The following is a 25,142-nucleotide window of genomic DNA, read 5'->3' on the forward strand; positions in this document are numbered from 1 at the left end:
GGTTTGAAAAATTAAATAAATGAAAATCCCTCCCTCATTGAATTGGAAAATATAGTTTCCTCTAAATTTCTGTAAATTGAAGCCACTATTAGAATGAATATGGTTTGAGATCTAACATAAAATTATTTCTAAAGCATACCGATTTTTCTATAAAAAAACAAAAACAAGTTTGTCACAAGTTCAGATCGAAAAAGAAGGACATCTGAGGAAGGATTTTCTAGCCACAGCCTCAAAGAGGCTTTTTGAGTTACTGTGCTAAATCATATTGAGGGAAGTTAAGCCTCCAATCACTAGAAGCCGAGGTTTCCTGACGAATCAGCTAATGGGTCTTGTCATTCAATAAAAAGACAAACCAAAATCATACAGTAAAAACAGAACCCTGATCATAGGATAGTCAGAAGAGTGAAAGTGAATCCAAGTCGAGAATGCCGATTAAATTGAAAAAAAAGAACAGAAATTCCCCCCTGTAGCTGAAAAATATCTTTATTTCACAGGAAAAAACCTTGTCTACCTCCAGAAAAAAACCGTGAATCGGCATCCCTGATCTAAGCAACTCACCTCCTATAAAATAAACACTGTCAAAAAGTACGCAGGATTCTAAGAGAAAAAAAAATCTTAACAAAACAAATTTTACGAAAGATACAAAAACAAATGAAAAATATGGACTTCAAGAAGAGGTGGCACTCCAAAATCCCTGTATGAAAGTCAGTGTAAAGTTAGATTTAAAAAATGCTCGGACATACAATAGCTATTTAAAAACTTCCGCCCAACCGAGCACACTTCCATAATTGAAGACAAAATTTGAACTAGGATAGGATACAGAGCAATTTGAGATAAATTTTTATTAACTTTAAAAACAACGGTTAATACAAAAAAATAAATGTGTAAAAAACCAAGTACATCCTTATTTTCAAACCAGAAAAGAAAAAAAGACCAAAATGAAATGCTATCTAACCGCAAAGCTCGCATCAACCATATTTTTAGCCTTCCAAAGTTTAGCCCTGTCTTCGATCTTAGACAATCTAAAATATTTCCTCCTGCCTCTTAGTGGTGAAAGATTTCCTATTGCTAGTGATACTTACTTTAATTCCACCCTAAAAAATCTTGGCTTAAAATAAACTTTCTTCCTCCTTTAACCTTAGCACTGGGGGCGTTTCGGGGAAGAGGGCAAGGGGCAGTTCCCCCAATAATTTAGAGAAAAAATTATTTTTATAGCCCATACCCTTTGACTCTCGGGTTGGACACCCCTCTTGCCCCCCTCCAAAAAAATATAGAAATGCTGGACCTAAGCCCCTGAATCTTAGTTTACGGAAAGAAAAGGACTTCCTTTCTCGTTAGTATATTAATTAATAAGTTTTAGTCAGAGTGTATTGGCAAATATAGCACTATGATTCAGTTTTTCTACCATCCTCGAATTCCCCCTACTCCCAAAAAAACTAGGTTCTCTGAAAATTCCCCTAATATTGGCGTCAATTCACAATTTTTTTTTCGGGGGAGGGGCAATATATTTTTCAAATCTAGGGGATAAAAATTTCGTTTTCAATAAAAAACACAAAAAAGATATTTTTAATGAAAATACTAATACAAAAAGATACTTTTCAAAACAAAGGGGAACACATGTCCCCTCCTGCCCACAATAAACGCTAATGCATTCGAAATTTAGTATTTATAAAAAATATCGGGGAACCCAAATTTTCTTTTTGGGGAAATTCAGAGAAACCCAAAAAATTGGTACTATGGAGAGCACTGTTGTGACTACCTTTAATCCACAAATAAATCAAAAACTAAAAATATATAAAGTCAACAAACAATAAAACTTACTTTTGAGAAACCATTTTTTAATATTTCAATGACTTGCCGTGTTTCACCGGAAAAGGAACTGTAAACAATGAATGACAACAATAAAAATCCTCGAAAAAGGCGTCAAAACGTCTTGATTTTGGAACTAAGCCCACGCTACTATCATAATAATACAACACTATGCAGAGACTTGCACCGGTTTGAGTTTTTTGGTCGCTCAAATCCAGTACCTTTTGCCCTGAGCAAGGATACATTACCTTTTTTTTAATTGGAATTTTGGTAACATCTTATAATTTGACAGATTGACCCCCCAGGGAACCAGACCAACATTTAAATTCTTGCTTTGGTATTAATTCAATTCATTGTTTAGATTTTTGTATCAGAAATCAAGGAAACAATTTTTATTCCTTTTGACTTAATACACATACTTATGCAATTCAAGCTGATAAAGGCAATAAATATAGCCAAAGGGAAGAGAAATGTCTTCTGTTTTTCCACTGAGCATATAAACAAAATGGACTTTGTTGCTTATCAAAAATATTTCCTAGGCAGAGTACTGGATGCCACGGTAATGATACTACCCAAGCATAGAAGAGGTCGAGTAAGCAAGCTATAAATATGACAGATTTTTTCCAGAAAAAAACTCATATGGGTGCCAAAAAGCCCTCGAGCGAAAATTCTGAGAATGCCAATCGCTTTGAATTTATCAGAAACCATGCAAATGCAATGTGCTTTCCAGTTTCAGAAGCAGGAATGTCGCGAGTTGGCGCATTCGTTCTTAATACGCACGTACTCCATGAAAAATAATCGGTTAATATACAAGGAGGGGTGTGCAAAGATAGATCTCTGATCTCTTTTATTTTTCGGAACATTTTTGGACTCTACATTTAAAATTGGTACTGGGGGTGATAGCAACCCTTTCATTGCATGTAGTCTTCTTCAATATAGCATAAAAGATTGCGTTCACACTCCTACCAGCACAGAGGTTGAAAGGCTGAGGATGGGGTAACATGGGTAAATATTTCAGAAGACAGAGCAAATCTTTTTTTCACTAATAATAGTAAAAGTCTGTTTTTTCGGCTTCATGCTCAGAAAAAAGCACAAAAAAAAACAAACAAGAACTAAAGTAAATCAATCAAGATGTATAAAGACAATGAAAAAAAAAACACAAAAAATATTAAAACCCGATAATGTATTTGTTTGTATTTTTTTATTTTCTTTATATGTTTCGTTTAAATTAGTTTTAGCTTGTTTGTATTGCTTTCTTCAGTTGATGAAGGCTTTTGAAGGTGAAGTCAAAATATTTGAACTTCAATTATTATTAGTGTTTTTTTTAGGAAAAACACTTTTTTTGTTATTTGCCATTTTCTTATTTGAAATGTTATACCCGTTTATATATTTTCATTTGTAAATTGAAAGGCAGTGTGGTCTAAAAAAAACCATTTACTGTTGAATAGCAAAGAGCTCCAATACACATGATGTGTATATTCCCAGAATTTTATTTAGGGTTGTTCCCTCGCACCTCTAAAAGAAAAATTTCGTTCTTTTTTTTAAAGTGACATTTTTTTGCATTATAAACTAAATTTTGATGAGACAAAAGTAGCCTTCGAAAATCAAACTGACAAAAACCTCAACATTTTGGATTTTATCTAGGATTGTGTCTCGGGATTTAGAGGGGGTGGGCTGGGATACAGTTATATTTAGATTGACTCTGAAATCTCAATAAATGGATTTTCTTAATGCAACGAAACAAGAAATCTATAATTATAGTATTTACTTCAGATAAGGAGTCTTGCAACATACACAAGGCCGTACCCAGGAGGGGGGGGGTAGGGTGTTTGAACCCCCCAAATGTTTGTCTTACTCGTGAAAACATAATAAAATGAATATAAACAGTTTTTTTGCGCTTTTTGATGGTTTTCTTGTGTACTCCCCCCAAAAACAGATTCATGTACTAAACACCCCCCTCCTGAAAATAAATCTTGGATACGGTCTTGCGCATACATTACCAAAATTTCATTGATAGGAGAGGGTATTCCCCTGAACGGTGATGCAACTCAAATTGAAATCAAACGAACTTAAAATGAATAATAGTTCACTTACAGTTTCACACGTATTTGTTCACTAATCCTATGATAAGAGACCCTAGCACGGTCTGTGGCACGGGAAAAAATATTTCCCAAATTATTTTTTAAAGTCGTCGGCTTTTCCGAGTCCATAGGTGTTTGAACAATAACTTCAACATCGTTAGATACTGTACTACTATTGAGCGGAATAGTCTCAGGATTTTTTTCAGGATTTTCTTCTTTCGAGTCTTTCCAAGAGTCTATAGCATTAACATCCACGACGGTATCGCCGACTTTGGACATCTTCTAATTCTTCTCAAATAGTTTGAAAAATTAGCAAAGAAAGCCTTGTTTTTCTGTTATGATGCGCTTTTCATATATATATATATATATATATATATATATATATATATATATATATATATATATATATATATATATATATATATATATATATATATATATATATATATCAAACAGGTCATGATAGGAAATTTACATTAGGAGCAACTTGGCTCAATAGTAACCGAAACTCTAAAGAAATGTTATCTTAATAGCAATAGATACATCAAAAATTGAGTTTATATGCTGATTCCAAATATATAAAGTTCATTAAGTTTAATGCTACCCATCAAAAGTTATGAACCACAGACAATTTGCTTAATTTTCGAGAAAGAGATGAAACAACCCCGAAAAGTCAAGCGATCTTATTGAAAATCATGTTATCTGATTCAACATGCCAGATAATTCTAATGTAGAGGTTTCAAACTCCTATATACAAAAATGTGGAAATGGCACTTTTTGAAGAAAGATCACGGATATGCGTTTTTTCCCCCGTGGTTCATCGTATCGAAAAGATCGGGAGGGGGCTCATGAGCCCCCTGGGAACTATGGGAACTATCCTGGGTTCCCAGTCCACCTGAGGAATGGGAACTATCCCCCCTCCAAGGCTCTTTTTTCGTTAAGAGACACCTGATCAAAACTTTGAGATAGCCGTTTTGTTCAGCATAGTTTTAAGATCCAATAACTATGCCTTTGGGGATGACATGACCTCCTAGTCCCCTGGGATAGGGCTGTAAGTTACGCGGTTTCCCAATGTTTAAATATAGTATTTTTTATTGGGAAATATAGGGAAATTTGGGGGAAGAGGGTTTCCCAAGGGGATTATTTTATGTGGGGAAGAAATTTTCTGCGGGCAGTTTTACATGTCAGATTTTAGATGGAGGAGAGGAAGGTGTTTTCCTGGCATGATATCAAAAATGGTCAGATATTAAATAAATAAAACAGTCTTTTCCACTGAAAAAGGATCAACATTAAACGCAAAACTAGCAAAAATTATTCCGTATATGAGGGACGCTACCCCTTCCCCAACCCTCGCTGTTGACGCTAAAGTTCGAATTTTGTCACAGTTCTGTAAAAAAGACTGCTTATGCACATGACCTGTCAAATTTTAATGGGAAGTATTTTTAAAGAACTTCCTGACTTTAGCGTAAAGAGCGAGGGGTGATGAAGAGGCAGTCCTTCTCATACACGGAGTAAGTTTTATTTTCTTTAAGCTTTAGTGTTGCTTCTGACTTTCAGTTGAAAAAAAAAACTTTTCTTTTATTTTATAGTTTTTTTTGGAACGCATAAAACAAATACGGCAAAAGAAAATGATCTTACAGTCATGAGTTGTAAAGATTTGCATTATTTTTAAGAAAACAATAAGATAAATTGATAAAAATGGTCATAATAAGACCTTCAAATGGGCAAATATATTGAACCGTGCATAAGATAAATAGATATATTTATATATTGATAATAAGACCGTGCAAAATATATATATATATATATATATATATATATATATATATATATATATATATATATATATATATATATATATATATAGGAGAAAGGGCTCGATCGGCCAATATGAAATGGGAGAGGGATATAAGCTCCCCCTCTCCGACAGGCCAGTTCCCTCCATATTAATGATAAAAGTGTTTCTTATTTACTTTTTATATTGGTGTTTATCAAACAGTTCGTGGGAACGAACTGTAGTAAGGAGCGACCCGGCTCAATAGTAACCGAAACTCTAAAAAATGGAATTTTGATACCAATAGTTACATCAAAAGAATGACATTTTAATGCTAATTTTAAATATATAAGTTTCATCAAGTTTAGTCTTATCCATCAAAAGTTTGCCTTATTTTAGAAAATAGGGGGGGGGAACCCCTAAAAGTAATACAATCTAAGCGAAAATCACACCATAAGATTCAGCGTATCAAAAAACACTATTATAGAAGTTTTAAGCTCCTATCTACAAAAATGTGGAATTTTGCATTTTTTGCCAGAAGACAGATCACGGATGCGTGTTAATTTGTTTTTTTTTTTTTCCAGGAGTGATCGTATCGACTCAGTGGTCCTAGGATGTCACTAGAGGGCTCATTCTAACGGAAATTGAAAGTTCTAGCGCCCTTTTTAAGTGACCAAAAAAATTGGAGGGCACCTAGGCCCCCTCCCACGCTCTTTTCCCCCAAAGTCACCGGATCAAAATTCTGAGATAGCAATTTTATTCACCATAGTCGAAAACCTATTAACTATGTCTTTGGATCCGACTTACTCCCCCACAGTCCCCGTGGGAGCGGCTGCAAGTTACAAACTTCGACCAGTGTTTACATATAGTAATGGTTATTGGGAAGTGTACAGACGTTTTCACAGGGATTTTTTGGGTTTGGGGGGAGAAGTTGAAGGGGGGTTACGTGGGAGGATCGTTCCATGGACGAATTTATCATGGGGAAAGAGAACTTCAATGAAAGGGGCGCAGGATTTTCTAGCATTATTAAAAAAAATAATGAAAAATAAATATGAAAAGTTTTTTCAACTGAAAGTAAGGAACAGCATTAAAACTTAAAACGAACAGGAATTATTACGCTTATGAGTGGTTCACCTTCTCGTAATACCTCACTCGTTACGCTAAAGTATTTTTAGTAATTTCAACTATTTATTCTACGGCCTTTGTGATTCAGGGGTCATTCTTAATGAATCGGGACAAAATTTAAGCTTTAGTGTAAAGAGCGAGGTATTGACGAAGGGGTAAACCCCCTCATATACGTAATAAAAACATACGAATATAGAAGTTCGCTACGTAAGTCAATTCGTAAGTCACGTATATTGTTTACTAATGAAAACATTCGTAAAAAATCAAAAGTTCTAGTTGCCTTTTTAAGTAATCAAACAATTGCAGGGCAACTATGCCTCCTTCCCCGCCACTTTTTTTCTCAAAATCTTCCGATTAAAGAAAGCCATTTAGCCAAAAAAAATAATACGCAAATTTAGTTTTAATTATTTATGTGCGGAGAGTCAAAATCGAAACATGCATTAATTCAAAAACGTTCAAAAATTAAATGAAAAAATATTTTTTTTAACTGAAAGTAAGGAGTGACATTAAAACTTAAAAGGAACAGAAATTATACCGTATAGTAAAGGGGTTGTCCCCTCCTGAACACATCGCTCTTTACGCTAAAGTTTTTCTTATGGTTTTAAAAAGTAGAGTTGTGACAAAGAGTCAAACTTTAGCGTAAAGAGTGAGGTGTTGAGGAGGGAACAACCCCTTTACTATACGGAATAATTTATGTTCGTTTTAAGTTTTAATGTCGCTCCTTACTTTCAGTTAAAAAAAACTTGTTTTTTTACTTATTCAATAAAAAAGGAGCTAATCTAGCACATTGACTGTTTAGTCCTTAGTGACACAACACCTGGGATTTTGGCTGAGGGGGATAAATAATTGAAACGAGTTTAATACCTTATTAGCCGTTACACAACTAAAAGGGGTAGAATCTATGCAATTTCTACATGTGTATACGAAATACAATCAATAAACTCAAATTTATCCTATTGTTTTGCAGTCTTTAAAACCTTGATCAATGCAGGGCACATACCCATACCCCAAAAAAAATTTCAATAAAACCAAAAAATTACTAAAAACAAAACAAAAAAAGTGTGCTTGTCACAAAACAATATAAATCCAAATTGCCCGCACTATAGCTTAAAAGATTTTCATCCACAACAATAAAAAAGATTGAACAAAATCACAAAAGCGCTTCATAAAAAGCAAGGCTTTCTTTCATGAATAATTTCTGTTAGAAAGTCATCACTGTATTACATAGAAACCTTAGAAAGAAACTGACGCGTATAGGATATAACGGCTGAAATTGTGCTTTGTCGGAATAAATTGCTAGGATTGGCGCGTCCCAGAAATATTTGGGGTGATGGAACAGAAGGCCATTGACATAATATTGCGTCTACTTGTCTTCGGCACTATCCTCTTCTGATTCAGGTTTCGGATAATAGCAATAAACCGTTTTTCTCATGAATCTTATCGGGTTAGTTGCGTATAAACACCGAAGTTTCTAGAAAAATTTATGGATGTTTGTATATTACGATTTTCCATTTTATAACCAAGAAATTTTTGGGCCGGACGGTTTGTTAAGAGCTTTCCAGATGAGATGTGAAAGGAGAGTCTAGGGCAGAGGTGTTAATTCACGAAGATTTAGAGGGGGGCCAGACTGTATCCAAGGGTGGTTCAAGGTTTGGCCTCCCCCTCCCTTAAAAAATTTTCGGCTCGCAAAACGTAACAAAATGTATATAAACAAATTTTTATGCGTTTTATAGATTTTTTGTAACCCCCCTCCCAACTGAAAACAATAATATCCCCCTATCCGAACAAAAATCCTGGATACGCCATTGGCGGATGGGCAATCTTTTTCAAAATCTAAGAGGAAATAGCCCTCCCGCCCCATCCCCCTAACGGACGCCACCGGTCTTAGGTACTCATTTGACTGACCGTATATCGAACAGTTAGATGTGCGAAAAATGCTGTTTGATCCCAATTTTTAGAGCTGTAATGGAAAAAAAAAGGTTGAGATGGCTAGGTTGAGATCGAATAGTTGTGGGCATCAATGGCTAATTATACAAAAGGCCAAGACATATAGTCTGATTGAGTGAGAGGGCAAATCTGGCATTAGACCCCTTATTAGGATTGTCTAAAAATGATGTTAGCTCATTATGGTTCAAAGCCCTTAACTGGGGGTTTATAAGAGCCCCTCACATATACATCCCCTCCTGACGCCCTTAGTAAGTTTCATAAGTCGCCCCCTCATATTAAAAGTAAAAGATTATTGCGAAAACAAATTAACTAAAACTAAAAACTTACTAAAACTCTACCAAAAATTAAGCTTGAATGATCAACAGTTTTGAATTGAACCTTCAAACTTCCCTCTATGATTAAGCCTGTTTGCTTGTTCTAACTGTTGTAATTAAGCGGAAGGGCCGCTTTAGTTTTTTGTTCCTCCGCTAGGTTTTGAAAAACACCTTTTTGGGTCGTTTCATTAGAAAAGGTACTTTTATCATTAAAAAAAATTTATCATTAAAAAGAAAAAAAAATGAGAAACAACCGAAAGTGTATTTTAAGGGAATGTGCGATCAAGTCAAATTTATAATAAACGATTATTTATAAACATAAACTTTTAAATGAGCGCTTAAACAGCTCAGTTTTGTTACAGTAGTCTTCTAGTTTCTGCTGGTCAGTAGGTGATTTATAAAGCCCTATCTTCATTAGCCTATGCCTTTTTCAGGCGAAATCGGCCGAGTAAAAACAGCTATTTGCTAATCGAAAAACAAACGTTCCTGAAAAACATGTATTGTTTTGTGAATTAGGGATAATGAACTTTATGTCATAGACTGAAAGTTGTTCGTAGCTGTCAAGGTTGTTTGCAGTATTTTCTAGAGGTGTCTTATCTCCCCTAGATCGGTGATAAATAGAAATTGTATTAAAAATGAGTTTTATACTGAAACTAAGGAGCACATTAAACTTAAAACGAACAGCATTATTCCGTAGAAATAAAAAAGAACATGATCAAAAGAAATGATCAAAGATCAAATAAAAAAGATCAATAAAAAAGAACAGCATTATTCCGTAGAAATAAAAAAGATCATGGCAGTGTTATTAACTACATAACTTAAAACGAACAAAAATTGCTACTTCACAGCCTGTCTAATATCTGTCAATAAAACTAGTACTAATAAACCAACTAATTATGTTTCCCTAGAATTTTACGATTAAAGAAAACTAACACTTTACTGAAAACTCAAAATAATATGTGAGTTTTAATACAGTAAAAGTAAGCCATTTAAGATAATTTTTATAAATAAAAATATTATCAATCCCTCTTAAGTTAAAGCAACAATCCATTTTAGGGTCGTTGCTTCATTTTTTTTATGTTTAATTTGGTATCACTTCTGCACAAAGGCTCAGTTCAATGACTGGCTCTCGTTTTGGTTCTGAAAAGGACATGTAGACAAGTTCAAAGTAAAGCCATCTTGGTAGTATTCGGACTATAGACTAGCTTTAGAATTTGTATCATAGCTTGAGATTCACTGTTGTATAGAGCGAAATAATCGGATTTCTATAGTTCATGTTATGTCTTATTTGATCTTCATTTCTAGTAATACTAAGCATATTTCTTGTAATTTAAGATTGTATATTACTCACTATTGGTATTATAGTTGGCGAGACCAAAATGCTACTTGACAAAACAATCCAATATTTCTGTATGTTGTTCAATTATTCGCGGTTATTAAAAAAAAAAAAAAAAAAAAATTTACGCTTATGTCTTTAAGATAACTTTGATTGTATACTGAAAGTTACTGATCTCACAACTGGTGTAAGAATATGAAAAACTTTATAGATAATTGTATTGTTGTCAGGTTACATACTCACTTCTGAATCCCATATCAATATTCCTGTTTTTTATACTTGACTTTTGTGTTTTCTGTAAAACGCTAGTTTTCTATAATCCTTAAAGCATAGGGAAACATAATTACATGGTTTATTTGTACAAGTTTTACTGATATATATTAGATAGGCTGTGAAGTAATAATTTTTGTCCGTTTTAAGTTTCAACTTGAATCTTTACTTCCCTCGGAAAAAATCTATTTTTTAAATTAATAGAAATTAGATTCGCTCTAGCTAATGTCAATTTACTCTTCACTATAAACTTCCATTCGTAAAACGTAGCTTGACCATGAGTTAATGGTAAAATCAGACAGCGAAATTTTTAGAATCTTGCCTTGATTCTTTTTGGTTTATAGTTACTGGTACAGTTATGGTTTAAGTTAATCGAGTTACAAATACCATTGTTTGATATTGTTTAAAAGTACTTAGTAAAAGAAAAAAGTATTTAAAAATTAGTATTTCACATGTTCCTAGGTGTGACACCATGTCCCCAGACCTGGAGAGCACACCTCATCACAGTTCAAATTATTCATGTCGCAAATTCAGATAATAAAGAGGGGAATTTCCAATGGAAAATTTCCAAAAGGCTCCACCACTGACAGTCGGAAGGGTATCAGTGGGATGAGACCCGTTTCCAGTGGGATGAGAACAAAATTTCCAAAATGCTCCGCCACTAACAACCAGAAGGCTGTCTGGGGGATGAGACCCGTCTGAAGGGCTCTTCTGTCGCGTTTGACATACAAACGCGACAGAAGAGCCCTTCGGATGGGTCTCATCTCAGAGAAAGAGGATACCAACGCAGAGATCCATTTGATGGACATATAGAGACTACTTACCGACGCCTTTGGAGGCACTGGAGGAGCTAAGGTAAGGGTTTTCAACGAAACTAGTAGAATATAATTTAATTAGTAGCTAGTATTAAAATGAAAATGACTTGGCGCCAAATATATCTGGAAAGCAAGAGAGGAGCATGGCTATCAAGACCTTCCGTTGCCTTTTCACCTTCTCTTGCACACAGAAGAAAATTTATTATTATTATTATTTGCGTTAAGAGTCTTCCAGCTCAGTTCGCAGAGGTTTGTACGCAGACGCTATACAAATGTGTTTGGCAATACCTGACCAATTTCAAGGTTTTGGCACTATGCATACACATCGGAATCATGTTATTTACATATTGCGTCTCGATTATTTAATATAAACGAGCAGAACCTGTAAATTAACAAAGGCATACATCAGACTATGTTTCCATTTCAGAGATCGGTTTTGAATATTTATTAGGGGAGGTCTGTGGGAACTTAAGCAGATATTTCTTTGACAGTGGTAATAATGAGCTGCTATTTGAGATCCCTAAGGTTCCATGGATATAAAAATGAAGCATATTTCCCCTTAAGGTGCATGCATACTTGTTTCTTTAACTTTCTGTGTTTTTTGTTTGTTTTTTATTTCGAAATTCTAAAGTTTTTTGGCCAGTATTATCTATTCCTCCACACCTCCACGTCGTACAGCGAAAATGAATAATCAAAACTGATTAATTAAATTTTACAAGGCTTTGGGTTGCCACCCAAGTGATTACCACACAAGTCTTATAAGAGTTGCCATCCCTAGTGATTTATCATTATTCCTAGTAATTTTTTGCATATTGCTTATTGTAAACAATTTTTCTTGCTATATAAGCAAAAAGTGACTAGGTCAGCACAGAAAGCACTAGTTTATTAAAGAAAATCACTAAATCAACCAAAATATCACCAAAATCTGGAGACTTTTTCACCAGGTGGCAACCTAAGACGGCAGAAACAGACACTAAATGGCCCAGTCTCAGAGGTGTCATCTTTAAGGTCCTCTTTGAACTTTTAGGGATCATATTTTCAACCTATACTGATTTTATTAGCCACACATAAATATTTATTTATCTGTACTAATCTAAGTCGTTTTAGATTTCACAGTGCAAGATGATGTCTCGAAACTGGAGAAGAATTCTCTTAAAATAAGGAATAGCTTTTTGTCCAGCAAATCAAGCTTGACCCCACCCTCTCAGCAACATTGAAAAATAGTGACGTGAGAAATACACCATTTTTCTTGCTTCAACCTCCTCATTTTTTATTTAGAAATAAACGATCAAATTTCAAAAAGAAAGTTTCGATTGATAAAAACATTGATGAAGCCTGATAAGTGATAACAAAGAAAGTAATATGTAAGGAATATGAGCCATTGACTAGGAACATATATCGCTTCTTTGCTTTGCACATGGGTGCAATCCGAGGAGGGAGACGGAATCCCCTCCATAGGATATCTGCACCTATATCGTAGTAGCTTGTCTTTAAGTACTAAAGTCGGTGAAGCATAAACCTGATTGACTTTAATCGTCAAGCGTTACCATATATAATAGATATATATATATATATATATATATATATATATATATATATATATATATATATATATATATATATATATATATATATATATATATATATATATATATATATATATATATATATATATATATATATATATATATATATATATACAGATATGACTAAGAGAAAAAGTGGGAATCCACTAATTTTCAAGGAAACCACCATATGTATTTAACGCAGTTTTTAGCAGTAGAGGGTTCCAAATAAATGAAAAAAAAAAAAAAAGAAGGTATGAAATTAGCGAAATTAAACATATGGCATAAGAAAGATTAAGACATTTAACACAGATTTTAGTAGTAGAGGGTCCAAAAAAAAAAGGTATGAAATTAGTGAAATTAAAATATATGGCATAAGAAAGATTAAGAAAGTGTAGCTTTCATTTCTAACATTCTTAAAAAGAGAAAAATGGATAATTAAAAACTTTTTAGATTAAAAATTTGTTAAAATATTCTCATTTTCGTGCTTGAAGATATCGTTTGAAAACCAAGCTTTCGTAATTCATCGAGACCTTTCAAAATCCTGACTTTGTTTTGCAGGTGTGAGAAAATTTATCGTGTCCAAGCAATTGACTAACTCTTAAAAAAAAAAAAAAAAGTTCTCTTTCCCCCAATTTTTAAATTGATGTCTTCTAACCTAACTTCAGTTGAATGATTACCGCAAAGTAGATTTTTTTAGCGTTATGACGTCAGTAGCTTTATTCTGACATAGAGTGGATTGACAATAAGCAATCCTGACGCAAAAGTAAGGAATTCCCGGTGTTAATCTCAGACAAAAGCAGGGATATAGAAACACACCATTATTTTCCCCTTTTCTGTCTATTGTTTGCTTTATGAGGAGAGAGGGAATGGCTAACTGGACAGTCTATCAAACACGAATCAATCAAGCTTCATATAAGCTTCTTTTTGCTTCGATGCATCCTTCTACGTCATTAGAGGATGTTGAAACTGCTAGAAAGATGTCTATCAAGGGGAGAAATCGATTTTTCATATTGATAAAAAGGTATTAGGAGAAGAAAATTTGTATAACTTGAGAAAACCAGAAGCCCCTCCCACCACCAAAAATCGAACGCGAGTTACATAATTAAACTTTACATGCACAAAGCAGGTAGTTCAAGCCCCTGTCCTGTATTTTCTTGAAAAAATCATGATCACGGATACGTGTTTGTTTTCGTTCTTGTTTCACCTTGGTGGGAGGGGCTAACTAAATAATTACCATAAATGATAGGAAGAAGGCTCATTCAAAGAAGAATTTAAAGCCCTTTTTAAAATTAGAAGAGACCGTGTGATAGCAAAGTGTGGTATTTGCTATGCTGTGGTACAAAACAGCAGCTTTGGCCCGATGAGGGTCAAAATGGTTGGTTTATCGAAAAGACGCTGTAACCTTTCATTTGTCCGGTTCTTAAACAAGCAAATTCGAAAAAGTGCGTTTAGTATGATTTTTACAATTTTTTATTTTTTTACATCAATTTATGAAAAATATTTTGTATAATACGTCAAACCAGTGCAAAATTCCCGAGAGGACATATAACTACAAGCAAAAATTACAAGCTAATTTTTGATATTCTTATTTTGGGAGAATTCAATTAACTAAAGTCAGGTTTTTACCGCCCCACAACCAAATTGTATATCAAATTTCATAAAGTTTGAAATGCTGAGTCGATTGAAGATTGACACCCCCTTCTTTATCAGTCAACATTGTTTGGCTTCATAGGGTTTTAACTCCGGTTGCTGGTCCGTCACAAGCGTACTACTACGGCACGAAAAGTATTACCTCCCAAATAATTTATTACGTCATGTGCTTGATACAACAGACCTTAAGAAGAACATTTTGTTTGCATGATACTATGTCTTTGAACTATATTATTAAATAAAAAGAAAAAGTTTTTTCTACTGAGAGTAAGGAACAATATTGAACCTTCAAATGAACGGAAAATGATTGCGTGTGGATAAAGAAGGCTACATCCTCCTCAACACCCCTCTCTCCACGCTAAAGTTTTTTAAGCATTACCAAGCTCCGACGATCGATTTGCACGTCAGAATCGCTTCGGTCCTCCATCAGGGTTTCCCCTGACTTCGACCTGGCCAGACATAGGTCACCATCTTTCGGGTCCCATCATGTGTGCTCTAGGTGCGTCGCATCCGCAACGGGATCACGACGCCCCTGGGATGCGCCCTCTCCAGTGGAGAAGGATCTCCCATCAGCATTGCAAGCACTACCTTAACTTTCATTCCGCCATCGGTCTTCTCATCGACCTACGACTCGCACACAAGTTAGACTCCTTGGTCCGTGTTTCAAGACGGGTCGGAAGGAACTCGCCTACTCTCCGCTCACCCAGGAGACCCACAAAAGGGCTCCCAGCAACAGAAGCCGGGCCGAATCGTTGCCGGGAATCCAGCGTCTTGAAGCCGAAGCAACAAAAGCACTGGGTCCTTTGTTTTAGTATAAAAAGATTTATACTTAAAACAACACTCAAAAAGGCTAACTTAACTGATTTGCAAGAAGGTAACTCCAACACTTTGGAGTTTCTTTCGCTACATCATCCTGATAAACGTAAAATAGTTCTGATTCTGATTACACGGCCTTTGTGTTTCAGGAATCGTTCTTAAAAGATTGAGACGACATGTCAAACTTATATGTAAAGAGCGGGTTCTAGAGGAGTGGACAGTCCCCCTCATATACGGAATAATTTCTGTTGGTTTCAATGCTGCTCCTTATTTTTAGTAGAAAAACTTTTTCTTCATATTTCATTTCTAATCTTTTTTCAAATAATTCCAGGAAATCTCCCATGGAAAATCCCCCTACGGCAAATTCCTCCATAGAAAGTTCCTCCTAAGTAAAATTCTTCTTTCCAGGAAGTCACTATATTCGTTGCGAATTCACCCAATAAAATTTTTGCTTACTATTGCGGCTGAAAAATACTTCTTAGCATACTTTTACTTGAAGGATGACTTGTTTTTCATTTAATTTCTGATCGTTCATAACTTGGTCATAAATTTATTATCCAGTGACTCTTGGGTGTTATGTCATCTCCAAAGACATAGTTTTTGGACTTTTCAACTATACTGAACGAAATGGCTATCCCAAAATTTTAATCAGACGACTTTGGTGAAAAAGGGTGTGGGAGGAGGGCTCTAATTTTCGCGGTCAATTAAAAAGGACACGAGAACTTTTAATTTTCGTTAAAATGACTCCTCGTCCAATGTTCTAGGACTGTTGGCTCGATACGATCGCCCTTGACAAAAAAAAAAAAAAAAAAAAAAAAAAAAAAAAAAAAAAAAAAAAAAAAAAAAACACGCACCTGACATATTTCTTCTTCTAGCAAAACAAAACACAAAGGTCCACACTTTTTGAAATGGGAGCTTGAAAACTCCCATTTATACGGAATAATTTCTGTTCGTCTTAACTTTTAATTTTGCTCTTCAGTTTCAGTTGAAAATATTATATTTTTCACATTTTTTAATCTTTTTTTCAATCTAATTTAATTTTTTTAGTTTAATATTGCGTTAATATAATTAACTTATTCTTCTTAATATTTTTATAATTTCTAATCGCCTCCAATCTATGAGAGATAAAACACCCCGACACTTATTAATGAGCTGAATGAAGAAGCCGTACAAGTATTGAAGGAAAAAATAAGTTTAAAAGTAGAAAGAAAAATCAAAACATACTGTCGTTTCTTTTTGTATTTTTTTAAAAAGAAGAAAGAGATCTTTAATTTTTGATTAAAAAAAAAATAAATTTAGCAGCACTTAAGAAAGTAGCTCTCTGTCCGCTAAGCGGACAGGTTTGCGTATCAATATGCTTATGGAAAATTTTGCTAGCTCCAGAGAAATGTGCCTTTAGGCAATTATTTGATCAGTCCCTATACAGAACAGCCACTCATTACTTAGAAATAAATCGAAATTTCAAAAAAAAAAATCATTTTTTTGTGCAGGTATGATAAATGTTATTATAAATTGAATAAAAAAAACTAGTTTTTTTTTTAACCGAAAGTAAGGAGCGACATTAAAACTTAAAATGAACAGAAATTACTCCGTATATAAAAGGGGCTGTTACCTCCTTAACGTCTCGTTCTTTACGCTAAAGTTAGACTCTTTCTTTCAGCTCTACTTCTTAAAACAGTAAAAAACTTTAGCGTAAAGAGCGGGGCGTTAAGGAGGTAACAGCCCCTTTCATATACGGAGTATTTTATGTTCGTTTTAAGTTTTAATGTCACTCCTTCAGTTCTTTACTTTCAGTTAAAAAAACCTTTTTTTTTTATTTAGTTTCTGAACGTTTTTGAATTCATGCATGTTTTGACTTTGGCTCTCTGTACATGAATAATTAAAAGGAATTTTGAATATTAATTTATTTTTTTGGCTAAATGGCTTTCTCATAGTTGCGTAATAATTTTTGTTCGTTTCAGATTTTAATGCTGCTCCTTAATTTCAGTTGAAGAATCTTTTTCATATTTATTTTTGCATTGCTCTTTAAAAAAATCCTATAAAAACCCTACGCCCCCTTCATGGAAATTCTCTTCCCCCATGACAAATTCCTCCACGGAAAGTTCCCCCCGTATAGCCTCCTCCCCTCAACCCATTCCCCCAAACCAGAAAATCCCCCTGAAAGCGTTTATACACTTCCCAATAACCATTACTATGTGTAAACACTGGTCAAAGTTTGTAACTTGCAGCCCCTCCCAAGGGGACTGTGGGGGAGTAGGTCATCCCCAAAGACAAAGTTATCAGGTTTTTCGACTATGCTGAATAAAATTGCTACCTCAGAATTTTGATCCGGTGACATTGGGAAAAACATGAGCGTGGGAGGGGGCCTAGGTGCCCTCCAATTTTTTGTTCACTTAAAAGAGGCACTAGAGCTTTTATAATCCGTTAGAATGAGCCCTCACACGACATTTTAGGACCACTGGGTCGATACGATCACCCCTGGGGAAAAAAAAACAAAACAAATGAACACGCATCCGTGATCTGTCTTGTGGTGAAAAATGTAAAATTCCACATTTTTGTAGATAGGAGCTTGAAACTTCTACTGTAGAGTTCTCTGATACGCTGAATTTGGTGATGTGATTTTCGTTAAGATTCCATTACTTTTAACGGACATTTCCCCCTATTTTCTAAAATAAGGCAAATTTTGTCAGGCTCGCAACTTTTGATGGGTAAGTCTGAACTTAACGAAACTTACATATTTAAAATCAGCATGAAAATGCGATTCTTTTGATGTAACTATTGTTATAAAAATTCCGTTTTTAGAGTTTCGGTTACTATTGAGCTGGGTCGCTCCTTACTACAGTTCGTTACCACGAACTGTTTGACTAAGATGCTTTTTATTTCAAAAATTTTGGAAAGAATTACCTGAATTCTCCTACAGAACTGTTTTCATTTGTCTGTTATAATTTGAACAAGTAAGTATAATAACAAGTAGACCTTCTTTTAAAATACAATTTTGAGTAGTTCCAGAATCCGCATCCCTACACTTCTCCAGCCACTAATTGACAAGGAGTTGCAGTCAAGGGTATAATTTTCTACGGGGCAGAGGGGACAACTGCCTTCCCAGACTCCAGTATTTGCCCCGTGCTGAAATTTATTTTCTCCAAAGATATTATCAAAACCAAGATAAGCTTGCATAATTCAAGTATTCACTGAAACAGGTCAGTTTCCTTTAGTACATCTTTACCTTTTTTATTACTCTATGGGTCATTTTTCAGTTTTCTCTCTCATTTTCAATTGGTTTGAGAAAGTTCTGGTTGGTCAATAGCTCTAGCTTTTCCACTTGAGACATGGCACCAAAAGTGCCGTTTTTAGTGCCATTCGGAACTTGCTTATGGTGGAATTTATAGGAAGGACGTAGACATGAGCAGTATCTTTTGTTTGAGTTATTAAAAATCTGTCTAAGATACCTGTAATACCAATAAGCCCATACCAATATGCGTGATATCGACACGCTCGATAGCAATACACCGTACAGCCCATTCCCCAAGGAGTATGGAGGGCCATACCATCACCAAAACCATAGAGAGTGGATCTTTGAACTATTTTAAACAAAATGACTATCTCAAAATTTTGATTGGATAACTTTGGGCCAGGGGCCCTTAGGGAGGGGGCTAGTTGCCCTTTAATCGTTTCGGTCACTTAAAAAACGTACTTGGAAATTTAATTTCCGTTCAAATGAGCCATTAGGCATCTCGCTATGATGTTCTAGTCATTCGCTCGCTAGGGTGCGAAAAAAAAAATTAAAAAAAGGAGACGTCAGGACTGCCCATACAAAAAAGTGTTTACTTGGTGATCAAGGCGGAGGACTTTAATTGTCCTAATAAGGGTTTTTGAACATTCTGATTCCATCAGTGCAATTTTTTTTTTTGATCTGACAACATTTTCAAGAGGCTACAGGCTCTTTTTCAAAATCACCGTAAATTTCTTTTCGTATTAAACTTCTCAAACAGTTCGTGGTAACGAACTGTAGTAAGGAGCGACCCGGCTCAATAGCAACCAAAACTCTAAAAAATGGCATTTTGATACCAATAGCTACATCAAAAGAATCGCATTTTAATGCTGATTTTCAATATATAAGTTTCATTAAGTTTAGTCTTACCCATCAAAAGTTACGAGCCTGAGAAAATTTACATTATTTTAGAAAATAGGGGGAAACACCCCCTAGAAGTCATAGAATCTTAACGAAAATCACACCATCAGATGCGTGTTTGTTTTTTTTTTGCGTTTTTTTTTTGTTTTTTTTCCCAGGGGTGATCGTATTGACCCAGTTGTCCTAGAATGTTGAAAGAGGGCTTATTATAACGGAAATGAAAAGTTCTAGTGCCTTTTTTAAGCGACCAAAAAAATTGGAGGGCACCTAGGCCCCCTCCCACGCTAATTATTTTACCAAAGTCAACGGATCAAAATTCTGGGATAGCCATTTTATTCAGCGTAGTCGAAAAACCTTATAACTATGTCTTTGGGGACGACTTACTCCTCCACAGTCCCCATGGGAGGGGCAACAAGTTACAAAATTTAACCAGTGCTTACATATAGTAATGGTTATTGGGAAGTGTACAGGCGTTTTCAGGAGGATTTTTTTGGTTGGGGGGATAGGTTGAGAAGAGGGGGATATGCTGGGGGAACTTTCCATCGAGAATTTGTCATGGGGAAAGAAAATTTCCATGAAGGGAGCGCAGGATTTACTAGCATTATTTAAAAAAACAATGAAAAAATAAATATGAAAGTTTTTTCAGCTGGAAGTAAGGAACAGCATTAAAACATAAAACAAACAGAAATTATTACCCATATGAAGGGCTCACCTCCTCCCAATACCTCGCTCTTTACGCTAAAGTATTTTTAGTAATTTCAACTATTTATTCTACGGTTTTTGTGATTCAGGGGTCATTCTTAATGAATTGGGACAAAATTTAAGCTTTAGTGTAAAGAGCAAGGTACTGACGAGGGGGCAAACCCCCTCATATATGTAGTAAAAATATGAGAATACAAAAGTTCTTTACGTAAGCTAATTTATAAGTTACGTAAATCTTTTACTAATAAAAAGATTCGTAAAAAATTAAAAGTTCTAGTTGCCTTTTTAATTAACCAAAAAATCAGAGGGCAACTAGACTTCTTCCCCCGCTCTTTTTTTCTCAAAATCATTCGATCAAAATAATGAGAAAGCCATTTAGCCAAAAAAAAGGCAAATTTCGTTTTAATTATTCCTCTGCGGAGAGCCAAAATCAAAACATGCATTGATTCAAAAACGTTCAGAAATTAAATAAAAAAAAACAAGTTTTTTAACTAAAAGTAAGGAGCGACATTAAAACTTAAAACGAACAGAAATTACTTCGTATATGAAAGAGGCTGCTTCCTCATCAACGCCCCGCTCTTTACACTAAAGTTTTTTACTGTTTTAAAAAGAAGAATTGAGAAAAAGAGTCAAACTTTAGCGTAAAGAGCGGGGCGTTGATGAGGAAGCAGCCTCTTTCATATACGAAGTAATTTCTGTTCGTTTTAAGTTTTAATGTCGCTCCTTACTTTTAGTTAAAAAAACTTGTTTTTTTATTTAATACTTTCAGACGGGACTAGCTGACACTCCGCGGCTAGTATATATATATATATATATATATATATATATATATATATATATATATATATATATATATATATATATATATATATATATATATATATATATATATTGTTATTTAGATGAGTGTATGGATATTGATTGTTTTAGTCGTTCGTCCTCAGAGCTATGTCTCTTCTTGGACGGCTAGTTGATAAATGATTAAAGGGTGTATTTTTTTTATGAAGTTCAATTCAAAGTAGAGGGCGCAGTTAAAAAATGAACATAATCAACAAACTATTAACTAATTAATAAAAATAAATCAAAACTAATTAAATGGCAATAATTAAATTAAAATAATTACTAATATTTAAGTGATTCAAATAATAAATTAAATAGATAATTAAAAATATATTATTAACTGATTAATTGAAAATAATTTCGTTAATAATTTTTTTTTTAATTTGGCCTGAAAGTTATGTGGAAGACAGGGGGAGGGAGCTAATCAAGATTTTTCCTGGGCACAAGAGAGGCCACAACCACCAATGGTGATGGGATCCAGAATGCTTTCGGTGAGACTTTAAAACCCTACTCAATCCTACTTCTGATTTTGTCTTTTGTTGAAAATAACTCACGAGTTTCGAAAATCACATTTGGACGGATGTAAAAAAGACGGAACTGTTTCATTGATCTCAGCCTGTAATCCCCGACACTAAGCAGGAAGTTGGGAGATAAAGTGCTAACAAGAAACGATAATATGCATAATAGGAAACCGACTATATTATTGGAGACGAAAGATCTATGCAACTGAAATTATGAGTATAAGAAACCGGAAACTGTTGATTCGTTTTCATTCGAAAATCATCCGACAAGAAGCTAGATCAAAGTTGAAGTAGGCTGTGCTATGGGTCAAAATTTATATCATCCCCTTCGTCTAAACCGCGGTGACACTTGGATATTGATAACTAAAAATGATTATCGTATCAAATCTAATTTACACTTTATGACCTACTTTTTTAATTGTGCTATTTAGATTATTGGTTCTGAAAATCGGTGTGACAGTGAATTAGCTAGAAGTGATTGAACGGGCATTCCACACTGGTTAGCAGGTTTTTACGTGTGCAGTAACTCAAGTGATTGTACACTAGGCCAAATTGTATACATCGGAGGTGTAAAGATACAGACATTGGATCCTCATAAGCACCTGAAATCTGATGCGGTTTCAAAGGCTGAATCAGCCATAGAAAGTTGTGCATCCAGCTCAATGGATTGTCTACTTTCAACCACCAGGTGTACATCTTGAAGCACCATACGTACTTCAACGTGTCATCACGTATGACACAGTTACGTCACACGTGACATAGTGCCCACAACGCCAGGAGCGCACCGACGGGGGGGGGGTATAAAGGGGCTGTAGACCCCCTCGAGGAAAATTACATTCTTTTTTCAAATCTTATTTAATTTACTCGGTTTTATCATTCATTTCTTAGCCTGAAAACTTGCATTCAAAGAGCTAAAATAAACTCAGAGTAATGCCTTAAAATACCGTTTTTTTCTATTGAATTTTTAAAGTTTTCTATTTGTTGAACCACGGACCCCTCGTCAGCCCCCGATAATTATTTTCAAAGTGTGCCACTCGGCCCTTTTACCAAGATTGGCACACGCCATCTTATGTACGTGACTTTCGTAAGTCGACGGCTCCTCGACCCAAATCTTTAGAAAGCGTTAGCTAACTTAAGACCTCTGCTAAGTCCCTTATACTTCTTGTAGAGTATACCTGCAATTTTTTTCTCTGTATTCTTTCTTGAGTCACGTGGGCTTAGCTTTAAATATAATATTTCAGACCTATTTGAACCGTGACATGAATTTCTAGCTATAACCTTAAAATCCTACAAAAAATATTGCTTAGTCCCAGAGTTAGCGAATATTTTCATATCCATAATATATATTTTTATTGATATATAATGATATTTTATAGCAGGTTATTTTTCGCTGAAGAAAAGATTAGAAGCAATTCTTAGTTCGTTATACCGTCACTTGATAAAGCATTAGATTTTCAACATGAAAAGAACCACTACTAGGGTGGGATAAAGGGCGATTGAAGTGACTGGGCCCAATCGAGCCTCATATTTGATAAGGCCACGCGTTACCATAGAAAAAATCAACGTTTAAAGCAAACGGCCTTTTACAATTAATGGATAATTATGGTGAAAAAAGAAATGTTAGTTGAAGAAATGGAAACTTTGAAATCTATTTTTTAATTTAGAATTTTTTGGGAATCCGTTTAATATGTTAAAATTTTTATCAGACAATGAAGACCAATATCATTTCGAAACTTGTTTATTGCTCTCCGAGTATCAAAAAGTTCCTGGTAATAAACTGTAAGTAAGGAGCGACTTGGCTCAATAGTAACCGAAACTTAAAAAAACGGAATTTTAAGATCAATAGATAACATCAAAAGAATCAGCTTATTATGCTGACTCCATATATATGTATATACGATCCATTAGGTTTATTGTTACCCATCAAAAGTTACGACCCTGAAAAAATTTGCCTGATTTTTGTAATAGGAGGAAACGCCCCTTAAGAATCAAAGAATTTTAATGAAAATCACACCATCATATTCAGCGTACCAGAGAACCGTAATGTAGAAGTTTCAAGCCCCTATATGCAAAAATGTGGAACTTTGATATTTTCACCAGAAGACAGATCACAGACGTTTGCTTTATTTGTTATATTTTTTTTTGAGGTGATCGTATTGAAATAATGGTCCTTGAAATCGGGAGTAGGTGTGTTCAAATGGAAACTAAAAGTTTTAGTTCCCTTTATAAGTGACCAAAAAGATTGAAGGGCAACTGGGCCCCCTCTAACGCCCATTTTTTTACCCAAGGTTATCCGATCAAAATTTTGAGATAGCCATTTTGTTCAGAATATTCGGAAGATCAAATATATATGTCCTTAGGTGTAAAATGACCCTGCACAGTCCGTGGGGAAAGGTCTGTAAGTTATGAAATTTGCCCATTTTTTGCATATAGTGTTTGTTATTGGGAAGTATACAGACTTTTTTTGGGGAGGGGGATTGTGCTTAGAGTAGATTTCTATAGGAAGAATCTTCCTCGGGTAGGGAAGTTTCTGGGGGTGAATTTTCCAGGAGAAATATAATACTGGGAGGATTTGACAGAACTACTATACGAAATTCTCTTTAATTGTCTTACATTGTCTTTGCCAAATTTTTCATGTGGAGACATTCCGGAGGAATTACCTGTGGGTGATTTTCCACATTTTTGATTCCTGGGAAATTTCACGAAAGGGGACATTTCTGGAGCGATTGAGAGACAAATTAGAGATTAAAGTCTTATTCAAATGAAAGAATGCTAAAGAGAATTTTCAAGGCTGAATAGTCTGCGGGCAATTTTAAAGGGAGGGATGATTTTCAGAGAGAATGGAACTGTCTGGAGGGAACTTCAGGGGGGTACACTTTAGGCTGGATGAAATCCCCACAGATGAGTGTTCTCTGAGGGGAGGAGTATATTTCATAGAGGGTGAGTTACATGTACCTGCATTATTTGAAAAACGAACCGAAATTATTCCATATATAAGAGTTGTCCCCTCCTCAATTCCTAGCTCTTTATGCTAAGTTTGACTTTTTGTCCCAATTTTTTAAGAGTGGCTAGTAAAACACGGGGGTCATTTAATTAGAATAGGAGGCTTTTTAAAAAGCACTAACAGCTTTAGCGTAAAGAGCAAGGTATTGAGGAGGGGGCAACCTTTCATGTGTAATAAATCTGCCAAAATTAATATTAAAATTTTGTTTAACTTTTTCATGCACTGTGAGCCGAATTTGAGCCTGCATTAGTCGAAAAATGTTCAGAAATTAAATAAAAAACTTTTTTTACTAAAGGAAGGGAGCAACATTAAATCTTAAAACGAACAGAAATTATTCCATATATCAAAATGGCTGTCCCCTCCTCAAAGACTTGCTCTTTACGCTAAAGTTTGACTATTTGTCACAACTCAACTTTTTAAAGCAATAAAACCTTTAGT

General features: G+C 34.8%; 1 protein-coding gene across 16 annotated transcripts in view; it reads right to left on the bottom strand.

Moving 5' to 3' along the window:
* Positions 1-25,142, bottom strand: part of LOC136039604 (excitatory amino acid transporter 3-like) — a 180,120-nt gene that overhangs the window by 89,286 nt on the left and 65,692 nt on the right. For 4 of the 16 annotated variants that reach the window (XM_065723477.1, XM_065723475.1, XM_065723478.1 and 1 more), the window contains one exon: positions 3,904-4,178. The exons of 10 other annotated variants lie outside the window; for them this stretch is intronic. In XM_065723477.1, the coding sequence (XP_065579549.1) occupies positions 3,904-4,169 (266 nt within the window). In that variant the 5' untranslated portion in view covers positions 4,170-4,178. Of the gene's footprint in view, positions 1-1,821; positions 1,977-3,903; positions 4,179-25,142 lie in introns of those variants that run through there. 2 more of the 16 variants (XM_065723490.1, XM_065723489.1) reach the window with 1 other exon arrangement.

Source organism: Artemia franciscana, chromosome 19 (assembly GCF_032884065.1).
Source record: "Artemia franciscana chromosome 19, ASM3288406v1, whole genome shotgun sequence".
Classification (NCBI taxonomy): Eukaryota; Metazoa; Arthropoda; class Branchiopoda; order Anostraca; family Artemiidae; genus Artemia; species Artemia franciscana.